This window comes from Tachypleus tridentatus, chromosome 4 (assembly GCF_004210375.1).
Source record: "Tachypleus tridentatus isolate NWPU-2018 chromosome 4, ASM421037v1, whole genome shotgun sequence".
In the NCBI taxonomy this organism is placed as follows: Eukaryota; Metazoa; Arthropoda; class Merostomata; order Xiphosura; family Limulidae; genus Tachypleus; species Tachypleus tridentatus.
Genome location: NC_134828.1, coordinates 45,541,805 through 45,560,482, shown reverse-complemented (window position 1 = coordinate 45,560,482; position 18,678 = coordinate 45,541,805). Strand labels below are relative to the sequence as shown.

The 18,678-nt window shown below is 32.8% G+C and overlaps 2 protein-coding genes and 1 long non-coding RNA gene across 4 annotated transcripts; all 3 read right to left on the bottom strand.

Annotated features, from left to right (window-relative positions):
* Positions 1–660: 660 nt before the first annotated feature.
* On the bottom strand, positions 661–4,901 carry LOC143249033 (uncharacterized). 2 transcript variants are annotated; one of them, XR_013027385.1, is made up of 3 exons: positions 4,692–4,901; positions 1,075–1,137; positions 661–890 (listed from the first exon to the last, which is right to left on the bottom strand). It is a non-coding gene; the product is annotated as an uncharacterized LOC143249033 (long non-coding RNA). The 2 variants fall into 2 exon arrangements; XR_013027383.1 differs by lacking the exon at positions 4,692–4,901 and adding an exon at positions 4,537–4,644.
* A 1,886-nt stretch (positions 4,902–6,787) lies between these two features.
* On the bottom strand, positions 6,788–13,164 carry LOC143249032 (serine/threonine-protein kinase PAK 3-like). Its single transcript, XM_076498224.1, has 6 exons — positions 13,048–13,164; positions 12,007–12,099; positions 10,127–10,226; positions 8,861–9,057; positions 8,225–8,362; positions 6,788–7,480 (listed from the first exon to the last, which is right to left on the bottom strand). Exons 1-6 carry the CDS (start codon positions 13,114–13,116, stop codon positions 7,451–7,453), a joined length of 627 nt encoding a protein of 208 aa, XP_076354339.1. The 5' UTR covers positions 13,117–13,164; the 3' UTR covers positions 6,788–7,450.
* Positions 13,161–18,342, bottom strand: LOC143248111 (uncharacterized). Its single transcript, XM_076496544.1, has 2 exons — positions 17,983–18,342; positions 13,161–13,233 (listed from the first exon to the last, which is right to left on the bottom strand). The coding sequence occupies exons 1-2, from the start codon at positions 18,240–18,242 to the stop codon at positions 13,161–13,163; spliced, it is 333 nt and encodes a 110-aa protein (XP_076352659.1). The 5' UTR covers positions 18,243–18,342.
* Between the last annotated feature and the right edge of the window lie 336 nt (positions 18,343–18,678).

Sequence of the window (18,678 nt, the reverse complement as noted above, 5' to 3'; positions counted from 1 at the left end):
AACAGTTGTTTGGAACTCTTCTTATATTGGCGTTTTATGAGCAGTATAGTTTGTTTTCAATAAGAAATAACACATGTATTAAGGAAGTAAGCGATAAGACGTACAAAGATAATTAACCTTCAGATTACTGATATGTTTTTATACAGTTTATTACCGATGAAGTCCATATTTATTTCAAGTCCTACTATTTCAGCGTAAATAATTGACCAAATGTCATCAAATTGTAACGTGTATATATAAATATATAGATCAGAAACATTCTTTTAAAAGCTGATGGAACTTAGTTAAATATTTATGGCTTAAGAGCAGTCGTAAACCTGCACTCAAACCTACTTTTATTAATAAAAACAACATTTTCTTCGATAATCTGGTGGGATAACAGTAAGTTTACAGACTTAAAGTGCAACAGCCCGGAATTTGATTCCTCGCGGTTGACATATCAGTAACAAATATGGTTTTGCTCTGAATCAAACAAATTGTTTCCATGCATCAATATAACTTAGTTTTCTTATAATAAGATGCACAGAAAATAAAGATGTACTTTGTGGAACCAGCAGAACTAAAAAATTATGAATTCAGTCGATTTGTTGTATATTGATTAACTCAGTAAATTAGAAATTACAAGGCCTTCTATGTGCATTTAATTTCTTTATTTCTGGCTAGAGGACGCTTATAACAGATATAATCCATTGTGTAACTCTGCGCCAAACAAAACAAAACAATTATATACATTTTATTTTAGTTTGTGAAATACAATTTTTAAAGTAGTACATTTATTATCCTTATGTTTCTTCAGGTGTTAGCAGCAAAAGATGTCATGTAAGTCCCTCCTGGGCACGGCAGGCAGTAAGTTTGGAATCCATTGTCATAGTGACCAGGAGGAAATGGGTCTGAAAGCGTTAAAAGTACATAGGTAAGCATTTATTTACCCAGTGTTAATTTTTATTGTTCTAACAAAGTCTTTAGTATCAAAAAACGTATTTGCTGAGCTAAAATTCCATATTTATAAAAGTCTTTCATCTATTTGTGTTTAATATGAACAGTTTAAAGTAATTGAGTGTCACATATACTTACAACACCTGCCAGCATCTCTTCGGTATCCTCGAGTACAGTTGAGGTTCTCAGCTGGAACATACACTGGGGAAAACAACAGAGAGTTAATATTTTTTAGCACGTTTTGTGTCACCGTTTGAATTTTAAGGTTTTTCACAATGAGCACGACGCACTAGTTATAATATTAATTATGACTCACTCTGTAAAATAACAACATTAATGTTACTTTTAGTGAGAAAAATAAAACGTGTCAAAACAGTTTCCTAACAGTAGACTTTTGTTTCTTTATGTTCTTCCTAATGGAGTTAACTAATGACACTAATCACACAAACTTGGAAATTTATGAAATTAGACACGATCTTTTTATATATTACGTTATATCTATAGGTACATTTGATGCCTGTTGGTGTTTCCCTTGCAAAATTTTTATTTCTAACAGATAAACGTAAAACTGTTGTCACTGTTTATGTTAATATCAGTTATAAAAGTACAGATTCTTTTGGGAATATTACGTTGGTAAAATGATCAGTATATGATTGTGTCTTACAAACAACAAAATATCAAATAATATCCATATGATGCAGAAGTTGCATGAAATGCATTCCGAGTAAATTTTTCATTTGAAGTTAATATAAAAGTTAATACTTCATTTTTTGTGAATTTATCAAGATAAACAATATTGGGATATAACACCTGTCGCTGTAAATTTTAAATATTGTTTATTCATAATACGTTATTAAAACACTTTGTAGATATGATTTGTTTCTTTACAGTTCATAAGATTTTTCTTCAGTATACAGAAGTTGAGTTCATTATAGCAAAATAACTTTGGAGCCTCACCACTTCTCTATACAGGTTTTGCATAATCCATCTCGTCTCTGATCACACAGAAATCCATAGTTACTACATCAGTGACTTGAATGGTATGTCTGTGTACAAAAACATGCATATCAATTTCATTACTCACCGGTTTATCTCGTTCCTAGCCTCAGATAATATTTAGCGTACTGTTGCCTGGGACACTTAGGAGGTTTTTTATCTTTTACATTTGTGTTCGTATGGCTTGTTGCAGGTCTATTTCCAAATTGTTCTGATGAACCAAAATTATTTTTTCGATGCTCTCAAGTACAATAAATATCTTTGTTTCAAAAAATTTATATTCTCATTTGAATATCTTTTAATGATTCGAGCATATAAATATTTACATTGGAAAGATCTGTTCCATACCTTTCCTAAAAACAAACAATTTTCGGTTGCATCACACCATTTACGAAATGTTAATCTGTGTCATAAAGTAGTTCTGATAAATTCTGTTCTACCGCTATTTTATATGAGATTGAGTCACATTATTTGTCAGGTTGCTTTTTCAAAACTGTTTTGGTATGGCTTACTAATCCCTATAAACTGTAAAGTATTATTGTTATGAACATCAGTGGCAGCCTGTCATTGATAGTGTATGTTTACAATACGAGTGCCAATAAGATTACGAGTTCGTCTTCATCACTACCCTGAAATAGCTCTTTTTTAGGACATCTCTAGCATCAACTTATGGAATGTGATGCATCATCCAAGAGTATATTACAGCTGTCAATATCAACATCTTCAAATAATATGTCGACCCACTTAGCACCTTGAGTTGGGCAATATCACCCATTACTGGAGTAGTTGGACCAGTATATGGACAAACAAAGGGTCCTGGGGTTTATCTTTAGAATGTGTAACATTGATGGTAACATTTATAATAATAATATGTCAACATGTTTACCAATACTTATTCATACCATTCTTCAACATTAACACTTCCTCTCATGAAAATTAAGAGAAACTGATTTCATGTTATCTCTAAAGTAATAATTCATTGTAATAATCTATTTTATGCATTTATATTTCTGAGGAATCCACTTGAAGCTAATAAATTTTGATAATAAATGGGTAACTTAAACCTTTTTATTACAAAACTCATATATAATTCGACGTTTGTAGGTTATAAAGCGATTACGAATGAGATTTGAAATAACGGTGATGTAGAGAAACCTCAATCAACAACGCGATACTCACCTAGTCAATAACCCCAAATACAATAAACAAAATACCTAAATTTTTCTGAAAATAAAGCAAATACAATACTGTCACTTATAAAATACACTATGGCAACTTCCACGTATTTTATGTCGGAGAAACAAGCCCAAAACTCAAAACAACTTTCATGTAACACAAAAAAATAGAATCTCACTTTTTAAATTGAACACTGAAACTCAAATAAATATACAACACGTAAGTTTTAAATTCCAAACAGAGAATCCAACATCATTAGACGATAAACCAAATAATTCCTTGTAATACAAGGGCAAACACACGTTAAACCAACATAAAGAAACACTTTTATATCTATATTAATAAACATCAATAAATCTTGTTCGATGTATTATAATTTGAAGATGATAATTTTAATATACAATATTTTTTAATTTATAAAATATTCTGAGAATACTAAGCGTAACGCAGCTAGTATTAGACGGTTGTTAAAAAATATCATATCAAGATAAGACAGTTCAATTATCATTAGAATTAAATTATATATAAGATAACGTATCGTTTTGTGAACGAAATCGATAAAAACACAGTTTAATTAACGTAGATGGGAATGTTTTAAAATTCTTATTTGGTGCAGTAACAACAGTTCGATCAGCAGAGATAAATCTCGAGAGAAATTATTTACTTTGTAGGTGAACAAATGAATAATATGAATTATTTAACAAAACCAACTGAATACCATGATGAGAAAAGTATTCAGATCATTGGTAAGTATCGCAAATATATCAATACATATCAGAGAAAAACAAATTATATATATATAAAACAAGAGCTGAGATGTTAGTTTTCAATGACACAATTCAGGATAATTGACTGTAGTTAGCTTTTACGGTGGAAAACAGTAGATCCGAATTAGCTAAGTTAGTACAAGCACTGTTTATGACCGCAAATAGAAAGTTAAGTTTTCGCTTTCAACTCTAAGTAAGCTATCAAATCTGTTGGACAAAAGTGAAAGATTACCTCACACTTAGAGTTTGAGGTCCCAATGCAAAGTTATCAGATTTTCATTTATTACACGTGGACTGATATTAATACAGCTACAATAAGAGATATCTTGAAAATGTTTAGACAAATTATTACATAGAACTGTACTTATTGTACTTATTAATATCAGTCCACGTGTAATACATGAAAATCTGAAAACTATATGTAAGGACCACAAACTGTAAGTATGAGATAATCTTCTTTCACTTTTGTCTAATAGATTTGACAACTTACTTAGATTAGAAAACAAGAACTTAACTTTCTAATTAACTGTAGAGAATGAAAAGCTTTTCGAATGATCAAATACACATAGTTTTTTTATAACAAAACCACATCGGGCTATTTCCTGTGTCCACCGAGGGCAATCGAACTCCTGATCTCAGCGTTGTAAATCCATAGACTTACCGCTGTCCCATCGGGAGACTTTCATTAAAACAATAACTCCATGAACATAGTTATTTAATGTTAAGTGTTAACTGACTTTAAATGTTGTCAACCCAAAACTGGTTTCTTATTTCGATTATAAGACTACAATGATAAAGTTAAGAAACACTGGCTACCTAAAACTAGATAGAACTTCCTTTGGATATTGATAAAAAAATAAGCGTTCCCTCCGTTTGTTTCTCTATAGTTATGTACAAAGTTAGATAACAAGCTAGCTGTGCTCTGTACATACGGGGTTTTCAGTGTATAAATCCACTGAGGAGCGAACTCTTCACCTCATCAAAACTTCTAGTTTTCACAATGAAAACAAATTATTTCGTACAATAAATAAATTCATTAAACTAACATAAAAACAACATGGATCAAACCTGTTTTGTTTGAATACAAATTTTGTATTCAAAAAGTTGTAATTTGCACATCAGTTTACTGAAAGAATGAGTGAAAAGTATATAATTTAATATCAGAATTTTAAAATTCTAATTCAGTGTGATTACGAGTGATAGGCACTATAATAACTATGTTAATAAACCTAGCAAGAATTTCGGGGAAGTACCAGTAAATTTAAAATATGGGGGAACTGATCTCGTGTGTTTCCTCCTTGTCAATTCATCTGGGAACCATATGCTATAACACAAAATGTGTGCATATGCTTTAATTCCGCCTGAGAAGACATGTTTCATAACAATTACCATTCTGGGCACTCTTCTGAGCTTCGGAATTACCGCACCTGTTTTCAGGCGATTATATCCCTGAAAAAGGATATTACTATTTTCCCTGTGAAGCCGTTAAGAGAGGGTCATTATTTAGGATGTCAAATGTTTTGAGAGGCCTAATGCTAAAAGTCAGATTTCTTTGTTTTAAATTTCGCGCAAGGCTATACTCGGGCTATCTGCGCTAGCCATCCCTAATTTAGCAGTGTACGACTAGAGGGAAGGCAGCTAGTCATCACCACCCACCGCCAACTCTTGGGCAACTCTTTTACCAACGAATAGTGGGATTGACCGTCACTTTGTAACCCCATTATGGCTAAAAGAACAAGAATGTTTGATGTGACTGGGATTCGAATCCGCGATCCCTTGATTAAGGGGGAGTTGGGGGAGGAGGTGACATCTAGAGATAAATGTAATTTTTATCACAAACATTTGAATTCATTTAATTCGTATGCTAAAAATTATTTTAATAATTGTCAAATGAGGCTTGTTTCAATAAATAAATGTATGTTTCACATGTTATTGAATATTCTTCTTATGAATGATATTTCCTGAAAAAAAGAACGGTAGAAACGAAATTTTAAGCAGATTGTTATTTATTTTTTCTGGAGTTCATGGTCGTTAAAAGTATACAATATACTGTACTCCAGTAAATTAAAACTTTAACAAAACTTTTAAAAGACACTTTTATGTCGTTGTCAACCATAACACAAGAATATTTTTATTTTGAAACGTTTTTGTATTTATTCAGATATAAGATGGCCATAACTTGCAAATACAACAACACTCTGCTGTATTTTACATTCTGTATTGTGAGAACGTATAATTCAGATCGCTAGATAAGATAAATGTATTTTTAAACAACAAACAGGAAGGTCGGAGAACAAACGGTGATAATAAAAATAACAGAAGTGACAATAAGACCAACAAAAAAAAAAGAGAAGATAAAACCTTAAAGGTAACTGATAACGAACATCTAAACAAAAACCAGTCAAACGTCTGTTTCAAAAAAAATTATGGATACCAAAGAATAAAATTATAGCAAAATAATTTGTCTAAATAATAGAAACAGGTAAATTGCCTGAACTTGGTATAAAGTTCATATCTTTACTCTCTGTAAGAGAAGTGTATAATATTAAACTACATAAATAACATTACTTGTTAATGATACTGACTAGAAGTTCTAAAGCTATTTGAGAGTTGAGCACTTGCAGCAATATAGTTTCTAAATCTAACTGAGATAAAGTTGTTCATAGTGTTCATGGTAAGTATCTGATAAAACTTACATTTACATACATCCCGTAAAGAGGGTCCAGGGTTTGTAAATCGTCTTTCTGGACAAGCCGAACATTTGCAGGATCCAAAATAACCACTGTGACGGTCCTTGGGACAGGAACACGTTCTTCTTGTTGTTTACTTCTGAACTCTCCAGGAGGGCATGAAACTTAAAGAAATGAATAATTTATAACTTATATATTTAACCAAATCCTACACATCAAAAAGTTGATAAAACAAGAAAATTATAGATAAATATGTTATAGTATTTATAAGTTTTATGTAAGAGGTGCTTTGTTAATATATTTCCCAAAAGAATCATCAGATATATGGAATGAATAGAAAACAAATAGTAGAGAGCAACTTGAAATAATGTGCATATATGTATGAAAAATATATTTTTTATGTATTCTAAATTGATTTATTATTGTTAACTTATAAATATTACATAAAACACACAAATCTTCGGATATTAAAGGATACTCTTGGGTTTCCACAATAAAACACTCTTTGATAAGTTCCTTAACAATGAAAGCATATTCCAAGATTTTTCATGCAAAAGGTTTATTTATGTTTCAAATTCATTGTGTTTTAAACTATGAAACATTTGATATGGTTTAAGATTTACTAATTAATAAAATAATTTCCATAATTTAGTTTGTTTGTTTGGAATTAAGCACAAAGCTACACATTCGGTAGAGAAAATGAATATTATTTTCAAAATCTATGAAACTGAATTATAGGAAATCATGCCACTCAACTTGCTACTGTTCTTGTCCTAGAATGATGCCAGTCTTCATAGCCACCATATTTCAACATGTATATTGGGATATCTGGTTTTTGAGCTCTTAATATATATATAGTTATTACTGTTGCGGCCTGTGCTGTCTTCACTGATCAGCAACTTCCATGAACGGATGCTGTGTAAAAATTAAGAAAAACATTAGTTTAACAAAAGTGCTTATTCTACATCACATACAGTTTGGTTAATTAGTCTTTTTATACAGTACTGTGTGAAAGTGTTAGGACAAAAGAATATTTTGTCATTCTTTCTATTTTATGGGACAAATTCTTCCATGTTATTACTGACTGTAGTGATGGTGGTGATTCACTGATCACTTTTAACAATTAAATGAGCCAGGATAGTGTTACTTATTATTTTTAGAATTCCCTACACTTGTACCTTGAACATGTCATAAGGGTTCTGTTTGAATGAATATAGTGATAAAATTCAGGGCCTGAAATAAATGTCATGGTACTGTATGCAATGTATTAACTGTGTACAAAGAAGCGAGCATTTTGTACCAGTATATACTAGAAGGAATAAATTAAATAGCAAACCACAAATAAATCTTGATAAAAACAGTAATAACACATATACAATGTTATCTTGTCATTCCACAGACCAAAATGTCCAAGAATTGTCAGTAGAGCAGATAGTTTGCATAAGAGCTTTATGTGATACTAGTTGATCTCTCCATCAAATTTATCTCTATGAGATGGTGCCATAGTAAGCTGAAGTTTTCACAACATAAGATGAACAGCCAGTAATAACAATGAATTCCTACATTTAATGAAACTGCTTTTTTGGTGTGTGTTATGAGGATAATAGGTTCAACTCAAACAAACATAGCCTCGTAAAATAACAGTAATTTATACCACACCTCTAAGAGTTCAGATGCAGTGTATCGTTTATTGATGTCCACTTCTAGACACCTGTCCAGGAAGTCTTGAAACACTGGAGACAGGTTGTCTTTATTTTCAATGTTCGGTCTTCCATTTTTTGATATTAAATCAAATACCTGGAAAAGAGTGTGACTTGATGACTAAATCAATAACCTAACTTAACAGTATGTACAAATTTTGGATAATCCTTCCTAATAATGTCTAAATATCACTAAAGGTATACCTTTATAGTAGTTAAATACTGTGGGTGAATTATCTAGTGTTTTAGTGTTTATTTTTAGGGGGTAACAAAATGGTAGTCATACTACTGCAGAAAATATAGTTTAAGAAGTTGAAAGATAATAATATAACATGTACATTCCACAACATTCAATAATTAACTGTTTGTTACTGTATACAGTCTTGTCAAATGTTCATTGTTGCTGTCATCACTATCTTCAATACATCTTCATGTTTGAATAATATGAACAGTGTTATTTTTGTTTTGTTTTTCTTATAGCTATTCTCCGTAGTTGGTGAAAGACATTCTTGACAAAGCATACAATTGGGTTTTAAAGTACAAATATGTAGCTTTTAAGAATTTGGGTACTGGTTGTAAATGTACCAATATTTACCATGTCACCACTTTCTTGATGATAAGGAGGTAGACCATTGACCATTTCAATGGCTGTTATGCCAAGGGACCAAATGTCAACCTCAGGTCCATACTCTATCTGTTTTACTAATTCTGGAGCCATCCAGTGACGAGTTCCAACCAATGATGTTCGCTTCTTTTGTTCTGGGGAGAGCTGAGCACTTGTTCCAAAATCAGCTATGTGATGGAAAGAAACAAACATTAAGTTACCATTTGAGAGAAAAAGAAAACATAAATAACTGGTAGTCAGCCTTAAAAAACTAGCTTAACTCTAATTTAGGTTTCTTCTGCTCTTATTGTAAATTTTGACTGTAAAATAGAAATATTTAATCATCCAAATGCACAAATAAAACTTGTCAGCATGCGAAAAGTAGATATAAATCCCTTAAATAATGTCAAATCCAACTAAATATACAATTTAGTTAATTTTATAATTACCAAATACCTAAATCCAACACTTAAAAATACAGTCTGAAAATGAAATGATTTCCATTTTTGCAATCGATTTGCCACAGATTTCCTTTTCTTTATTCATATGGATCATATATTTATAAACGTTTAGGTATCAAATCAGAAAATAATTTATGATAATTTCTTGCAACAATGTGGGCTAGTAGTTCATTTGACATAGATTGTATTGTTGCTAGTAAGTACACATAAAATCTTCCTTTTATGTCAAGTTACAATCCTATTGATTAACAGCACAATAAGTAGCTGTGTTACACAGTTGGATTTATTTCATTATATGTTGCAAGTTTACAGAAAAAAATCGAATTAAGATTTAAAAGTATTCAGTGCTTTATACAGCTAGAAAAGTCAAGTTTTAGTTGGGAGTTATTTCTTAATAATATTTTTCAAATTTGATATTGAAGCAGAAACGAAAAAAATAAAGAACCAGAGTGTAAATTCAAACTATGAAATATAACAGCAACTATTTAAAATAATAAAATAAAAACATGGATATATTCTCTTAGAAATCATTCAGAAGATGTATCAAGTTATAAAATGTACATATTTTGTACTGAACGTGAGAATTGGAAACATTTGTACTTACAGGTATGCAATTTATGTTGATTAATAAGTTACTTTTATATAATCAAGCAACCCACTGATATCACGTGATGTTTCAGCATTATAATATATATACATTGTCAAGTAATCTATGTTAACGTGAAACTGTTACAAACAAGCTAAAATACTTAAAAATGCTTGTGTTCACTAAGGCATTATATGTTTAAACACTTACCTAGTTTTATGGTCCAGTCCTTTCCCAGTAAAATGTTGTGGCTTTTGATATCTCTGTGGACTATATTGTGTTGATGAAGGAACTGTATTGCCTGGAGTATCTAAATAAAATATGAATTTATTTCAAAGTTAAATATTTTAAGAGAGAAGTGTAATTTTAATTCAGTATGCTTATTGTATTCAATATTTTATATATGTATGTATATACTGTGATAGCTGGAGACAACAACACAAAAATATCAAAGTTTCTGCACATTAATAACTTCCAGAAGTACTTTCATCATGTTATTAGGTTGATATATTAGTTGTTTTAACATCTGTTGCCAACAGGTAAAGATTCTTACTAACACTAACATCCAACATCAAGCTGGCCATGAGTGAAGTGTTGGCTCTGTAGGTTGACACCCAAACCTTGAGTGACTACCCTCGGTAATTTTAAAATTAAATCATTTCTGAATTAAGGTATTTGCTGTTATGTCACCAATGTTTTAATGAAAAATGAAGTTTTAATATTTTCCATTTTGTTATTTATATATTTTATTTTATATTTACAGTACAATATTAAGCGATACTTTTGTTGCTAAGCAACATGACAAAAGTAAGTACGATTACCAAAACACATTGGCTTCTCTATATATTAGATGTTTAACAAACGAATGTACCCAGCAACTGTCATGTTTTAAGGTTGATATGTTCCGTGTGACGGAGGTGAACTGGCTATTGTGCCAAGGCACATGGGCTTCCTTGTATGAAATTTATAGGTTACATATGACTCTGATTACTGGTGGGATGGTATGAGCCCCATCTCATAATGAGATGGCATGCCCCCTCCACACACACACACACAAAGGGTCTCAGACCACCTCTGCTACATGAGTATGTGATTGTAGATATTCTGAGCCTATTTCACTATAAAACTACAACCTATATAGTTTTCTTGCTCAGCAACATGACATAAAACTCATTATTGGAAAACATCTTTACCAAAATATATTGACCATTTTATACACGTGAAGTTGTTATACAAGGTACCACTTCTTTTCTACATGGTTTTGCTACCTTTCCTTTCCACATTAAGAAGATGCATACACAGGTGTATAAGTACTAACACAGAGATGCACACCATCAAGATCCACTTAGTAAGGGTGCAAAATTTCACATTTCAAGGTTCTTTCCTTTTGGAGCTATGGTGCCCACACATACACAAAGATACACACCATTTTATTATTATAGATAAACAATGTTTAGCATAATATTGCTTGCACGACATACATAGTAGATTTTTCATGTTTCCATGTAATCTTGAAAGACTAGACTGTTGCCTGCAGTAGTTTTTTAAATGTGTACTCTTGATAACTTTAATTAGTTTTGTGATTTTGGACAAAATCAATTCTATAATTGTAAATTTGTAACCCATTTTCATACCGAACCACTTTGTAAGTTTACACAGTATCTATTTTTTTTTAACTATCACTTCTTTCTTAATGTTACTCTATTTTGAAATTAACAGCTGGTGTGATAGAAGATTAAAAAGGTGCTATGCATTTAATACCACAGATATAAGTTTCTTGTGATATTTAGTGCAGTTGAAATTTCCCAATAGTAAATTAATAATAATTTTTGTACACTTGTTGAAGATGTGCTCTATATAATACACTGGAAATGAAACTTTCTGTAACTCTAGAAAGAACTATAGAGAGTTTACACTAGATGGAGCTTCATAATTACTCTCTGAAATGTTATTTAAAATTTGTCATCTCTCAAGTATACAGAGTTTTGGCAAGGAAGTACGATGACTGTTGAACAAACGTTAAAATAAATTACAATCATCAGATCTATAAAACCTCTTAATAGTTACTAACAACAATCAATATAACTTACTTCTTTACATACTGCTGCTGTTTCATTTTCATAAAGATGGGTTTTGGCAAGAACACTAGCCATACTGCCAACTCCTAAATATTCCATTATTATCTAAATAAATAAAGTTTAAAATTTCACTTACATTTGTTAATAAAATTATACCTAACAATGAGACAAAATAATATATTTTTCCTATTTTAAGATTCTGTCAGTAATCATACATCTAATAAAAAACAGAAAAGTTCTTCAAACAATCGTTCATGAAGTAGGAACTGAAGTAACATCAGTTGTTTAACATTTTTTAAGTGTGAGATTTTTATTGTCTAGAAAGATTTGTGGTTCAAAAAAAATATATAAACTCAATTTCAAGTGTTAAGGAAGCGTGAATTAACAAAGACCACTTTTCTACAGTTTTGTTACTTCTTCAATTCTAACTTTTATTTTTCTACCTCAAAAGATGTTTTACATTTTATGAAATATGCTCTTTCATATATTGGTAACTAAAGCTGTAATCTGATTCCCAATGTTTATAAAATATTAAATTGGATTGTATTTTGTGTGAGAAACTGAAAATTTAATATTTATTGTATTACACACCAACCAATGTTTACAGTTTTGTAAATAATGCTGCATTTGAGGGTATTGTATAATATGCTAATTTAACAAGTTAACCTTTCCTGAATAAAATAATTTCAATAACCACGTGTAAAACTTTGTATGTGAAACATACAAGGAAGATGAATAAATCAAAGTACAAACTAAAGAATGCTGGTAAGAGATAACACACTGATAGAAGCTCAGAATGGAAATAGAAAGTTATTGTGTCAGAAGCAAATGTGGCTGCGACCTCCCACACTAAAACTATCAAGTATTATTTATAACTATAATTTAAACAAAGCAGACCTCTGAGAGTGATATGTAAAAATATTCTTAAACTTGTAGGGTTGCTTGAATTTGACCAATTAATTAAATAAAAACAGTACGTTAGCCTACACTCTATAACAGGTAAGATTAAAAACAAAAGAGAATTAATTTGTACGTAACACTAACAACACTTACCCATAGTTCATCACCATCAAGAAAGCTATCCAAATAGTTGACTATGTTTGGATGTTTATATTTCTTCATTATTAAAAGTTCGGTGATGATAAAGTCTTTTCTAAGTTGCTTCGTTACATTGATCTTTTAACAGCAACTTCCAACCCAGTCTCAGTTGCTACAGCAGTATAGACAGTTCCTGATCCACTAAAACAATAAGAGAAAGTACACTACATTACAAAATTTTTACTTTTTCTTGTTCCTGGGTAGAAAGTTTTATATCCCAATTGCTTATGCCTAATGTAAATGAAAAAGACCTATTTTTCTCTTCAAACTTTACTTTTGTGACCTGGGTAATGAAATATTCAAATTTACCCATTTTCCAGAACATTCCATGTAGATTCAGTGCTAAGAAGCTAATAAAGAATTTTCTCGAACTTTCTAGAATGTGGTATGTCTTCCAAGAATTTACAAAAACCTTTTGGAATTTTCTAGAACTTTCCATGGAAATATACATACAGTTGCTCACCACTAACCACTTCAGTTTAGTTCTAGCTGCCTAAGCGAACACATAGACCTATCTGATTTTATCTAAGCTAGCATCAAGAAGCTGCAAGCACTCTCCAGACGCATTCTGCTATGCATGTGGCCAGTTTATCAAGAGTATCCAGTGTGAGAGAAAAAAAGGATCCGTCAAAATCATCCAAAGATCATTTCTGGAGACAAGAGTCAGATTCAAAATGTTGATGTGAGAGACAGTACCACGTCTGAACCAGGTATACTCTCCAACCATCCAAGAAAGGTGTGATAGATACGAGTAGTAAATCAAAGGAGATAATCCAAGTGGGTGTAGAGTGGCTAGAGTGTGACAAACAGCACCAAGCAAGCGAATTATATCCGAAACCTATACTTCTGGGAGCCGACATACATACTGTGGGAGGATAATGATCATACTTTCTTCAAGTTTAAGTGACATAGAGGATCTCAAACCACCCCCGACTTCAGAACAGAGCACATTTTAAGAATGCAAAATGATATATCAATCTGGGAACCCAATATCCAGTCTTCATAAAATGTCTACCACAGAGAAATTAACTCTCTCAAGAGTCAAACTGACCAGAACCAACCCAGGTGCAGCAACATCCTCGGAATAAGATACATCAATGACAGCAGAACATAAGGAACTGTAACATTCCTCAGCACCTCTACTATGACCCACGACACAGATGGAGTATTTATTGAGCGTGAAAGATCGGCATCTGTAATACACGTATGAGGACTTATGTTGGTTGGTTTTACTCTAAATTCAAAACTCAACCATTGGCAACTGACATCGAGGTCTGGGTAGGATGAGAGATCCAAATTTATGGGTTCAACTGAAATTTGACGTCTTACTTCCTTGGTTTTTGTATGCTTTAATGTAGAGATTATTATGCCTTCTACACCAGCAGAACACCACCACCCTACTCTGCAGTGAATGATATTTCTATGTAGAATTTTAAGGCATTAAATCATTAAAAAGTATGCCCCTAGAATCCACCACCCCACCAGCTTGGAAATGGAAGGTAGTAAGGACTACCAATCTCCACTAGAAGAAAAGGGAGGCGCATAAAACACAGTGGAGAGTCTAAAGGAATAATAATACCTAAAACAGTGCAATGGATGACCACAAAAACCCAAATTTTAAAAGCAGACCATGATGACTTACTCAATACAAGACATGGTAGGGATGGACAGCTATCCTATTGTTCTTTAGCCATGTAGGCCATAAGTGGTATGGTCAGAGACGAGCGTATTTGTAAAGAAATTCCATCGTGAGGAAAACCTTCAAGTGATCTTTCCAACAGTATGGTGGCCCAGCATGGCCAGGTGGTTGAGGCACTCGACTCGTAATCTGAGGGTCGCAAGTTCGAATCCTCGTCACACCAAAAATGTTCACTCTGTCAGCTGTGGGGGCATTATAATGTGACAATTAATCCCACTATTCATTGGTAAAAGAGTAGCCCAAGAGTTGGCGGTGGGTGGTGATGACTAACTGCCTTCCCTCTATCTAGTCTTACACTGCTAAATTAGGAACGGCTCGCGCAGATAGCCCCGTATAGCTTTGCGCGAAATTCAAAACAACCAAACCAATCCAGCAGTATGCACTGCATCGCCATGGAACATAATAAGCAAGTCAATATGGCTGAACAGTGTGAATTTCAAACGTTAAAGAAACTCTCGTCGGGTACAATTCACTATAAAATGAGACCTAAACAATAAGAATTAGCATGAAAAAGGAAATAAGGTTCCTGAAAAAATTAAATAAGAATTAAAAAATAACAAGTCAAAGTCACATGGAAATTTGAAGAATGACTGCATGTGGAATACGATAGTCCAAAGAGGAAGAAATTTGATATCATGCAAATAGTGGGAGATTAATGTATTAGTAATCGTCTAAATGCCCGACTGAAGAAGTTCCTCTTGGGAATAACAAAGATGAGACGACAGAGAAAAAGTAAGGTGTCAAATTTGATAAAAAAGAGATCTGGAACAAACTATGAGAGGACAACGAAAGAAACGAATAAGCAAGCAAACTATATCCAAAACCCTATATCAGTTGCAAAAGAAGGCAGATAGACGGTAAAACGTAGAAAAAGAAATATCACAAACAGAGTATGGTTGCAAAGGGATAGAGAGGCAGGAAGGAAAATCACAGATGGAAACCATGTGGCAATGTAACATTGAAGAGCACGCACAGGAAAAAAGTCTTTCTGATTTACACATAGGATAAGAGTAAAAAACGGAAGGAAGGTGAATCAGAGAAAAGTAGAATATACTCTCCCTAGTCTTTTAGGTTTTGGAAAATAATGAGCAATTCAACTAAAAAAGAAGATATGTAAGATGACAAAGAATAAATGAAATATCATTGGCAAATAAATCAGACTACCAACGTCAAGATTAAGGGTATAATGAAAGAAATATTAAGAAAAAGTTGGAACAAAGAACACGTAGAAAGTGGTTTGAATGGGGGCTGATTGAGGCATTGGAGAACCACATTAAAATATCAGTTAAGAAAAACCACAGAGGACGACAAATCTGAAATAAACTTATCAATATGGAGTGAGAGGTAAATACCCTATGATACTGAAAGAAAATGAAAAATGTGGGACAAACCCAACCGATAACAGAAAACCAAAGGCCATAGAGTATTCCAAATAAAAAATCCAAGTAATAATCTTAGAAATACAATGAACAATGGTCCAATCGGCTGAAAACTCCTGGCCCGGAGACCAATGTCACAAAACATTCCATTTAGTTAACTAACATTCCATGGAGGAGGGGCAAATGTAACATTCCAGAAATAAAACTGCATATTCTAACATGCTTAAAAATTCTCACAAAGGACCAGGTAAAAACGAAGGATGAAGATGAAGGACAAGAAGAGCAAGATGAGGCACTGATGTTTGAGTTACAAAAGAAGGAAGATAGACGGAGAAAGAGGAAGCTGGATAAGTCAAGGAAATCACGGCTGAAAAGGCCAATGATGGGCAATGAGAAGAGCCTGAGATTGAGTGGTATGGATGAAAAATTATCCAATGAAAAACTTGCATGTGATGATAAATATATAGGTATTTGTTGGTCCAGTCATAACTGAAGCACAAATAGTCATGGCGAGAGGATAAGAGACTGGAGGTGAAAATAGAAGTAGTTGGTGGTTGAGGGATGTGGTAAGGACATCAGTATAAGGAGTATCTCACTGCAGTTGAAGCCACCAGAAAACAAGAGGACCAAGAGACCACTTCATTGGATAGTTTTTGTCTGGACAAGAAAGATGATCTGCGGCTAGATTGAAACTCCGAGAACGTGACTCACAGTGATATGGATATCTTGCGTGTTGGCCAAGAAACTAAAGTCCAACAAAATAAAACATATTGAGAAAGGGTGACACTTTGATGATTCGGATACGCAACCACTGCAAAACTGTTGATTGACTTATGACAAACGATGTCTGATCAGATGGAGTAAATTATCCTAAATCCAGAAGCTCCAAAGTGTTGATATGATAAGACTTCTCAGCTACAAACCAACACCTCGAAGCCTCCCTGTTGATCGACCATTTCCTTCTATTCATGAATGTAACAAGTAAATTCGAATGAAGACGATAAACTGGAATAAACTTGACTATGTGTGGATTTTGTCCATTTACAAAAACAGTTCGTTGTTTATCGTAGAAGGAAGAGCAATAGATGACTGCAAAGGTTCCTGTGCAAGATTACTAATTGTGAAGAGCTCAAATATCAACTCAATAACAAGGGATTAGAGCAGTCGGGGCAGGCCACAACTGCAAAATAGATGGAGAGACCAGTAAGAATGCAGTGAAATGAAGCGTCCATTGAATGAAGTTGGTGAGTAGAACATTAGGCCTTACTAAGATGGGCATTGAAAAACACCCAAATGGGGCAGATATTAGGAATGTTGAAGGAAGACGTCTCTGGTATGATTAATCAGCCCACTCGACTTATCATCTGGAGAACGTTAAGAATATCAAAGGCAAACTCCTGTTGAAAATGAGCTATCAGTAACCAGTCATCCATATAATAATGAAAACGTATCCTGAGAACAGAGGAATGTCGAGAGAATCCTAAACCTATTCAATAAAAAACACAAGTGGCCAAATCAAGGATTAGTATGCAAAGCTGATAACTCACCCCAAAGATATGGTCACAACTGCGGAGCTATAAGGGAAAGATTTTTAAATGCTACTGAACGTATAACAAAAATTAAACAAAAGGAACATATTTTCTTATAAAAACAGAAAACTGACTGATGAAGTGATATAATTAATGTAAAATAATACATTCTAATTAATTAGTTCTACGTTCCAAAAATGAAGTTTTTATCTATAATATTTTAGTACTGAGTACAAATTAAGCCACTATACCATTCTTTTGAACACAAGACTTTCAAACTCACCCTTGGCCAATTTGTTTCATCTTTGTATATTTCTCATTGGGATCTCCCTCAGAAACAATACTTCTCAACACTGTCATAATTTCCTCGTCTGTCATTCTTTTTTCATTTACCTTGGTTGACATCTTATTGCTGTCTTTATTTGGCTCTTTCAAAGAAACAGCAGTTCTAAACTTGTCCATGTTTTCTTTATCTGTCACTTCCTTGTCATTGCTGTCTTTATTTAGCTCCTTCAAAGAAACAGCAGTTCTAAACTTGTCCATGTTTTCTTTATCTGTCACTTCCTTGTCATTACATTTGGTGGACACAGTCTTCTTAATTATGATGACATCTTTCCCAAGTGGTGAGTAGTTCTTGACTTCCTCTTTTCAACAGATATTACGTACTGGTAAAGATACGTAGTTATTAATTTTGCAACTCTGACGTAATCAAATGCGTATTTAGGTAGAGGTTAGAGAAGGCTCAGCCCCAAAGCCCATGATCTTAATGGGAGCCCACTGATAATTTTATTAGATGTAAAATTACATGGGTGTAGGTAGGGACTTACGGGCCACCCTGTAGTTTTGTACTTAAGCACAAACAAATTGATTTGGAGTTGTAAAGTTGTTTACTACTCGTAATAATGTCTTTTATACACCAATACGCATAACAGAAAGTAAATAATATAAAGTATTATAAAACAACTACTAAAATATCACA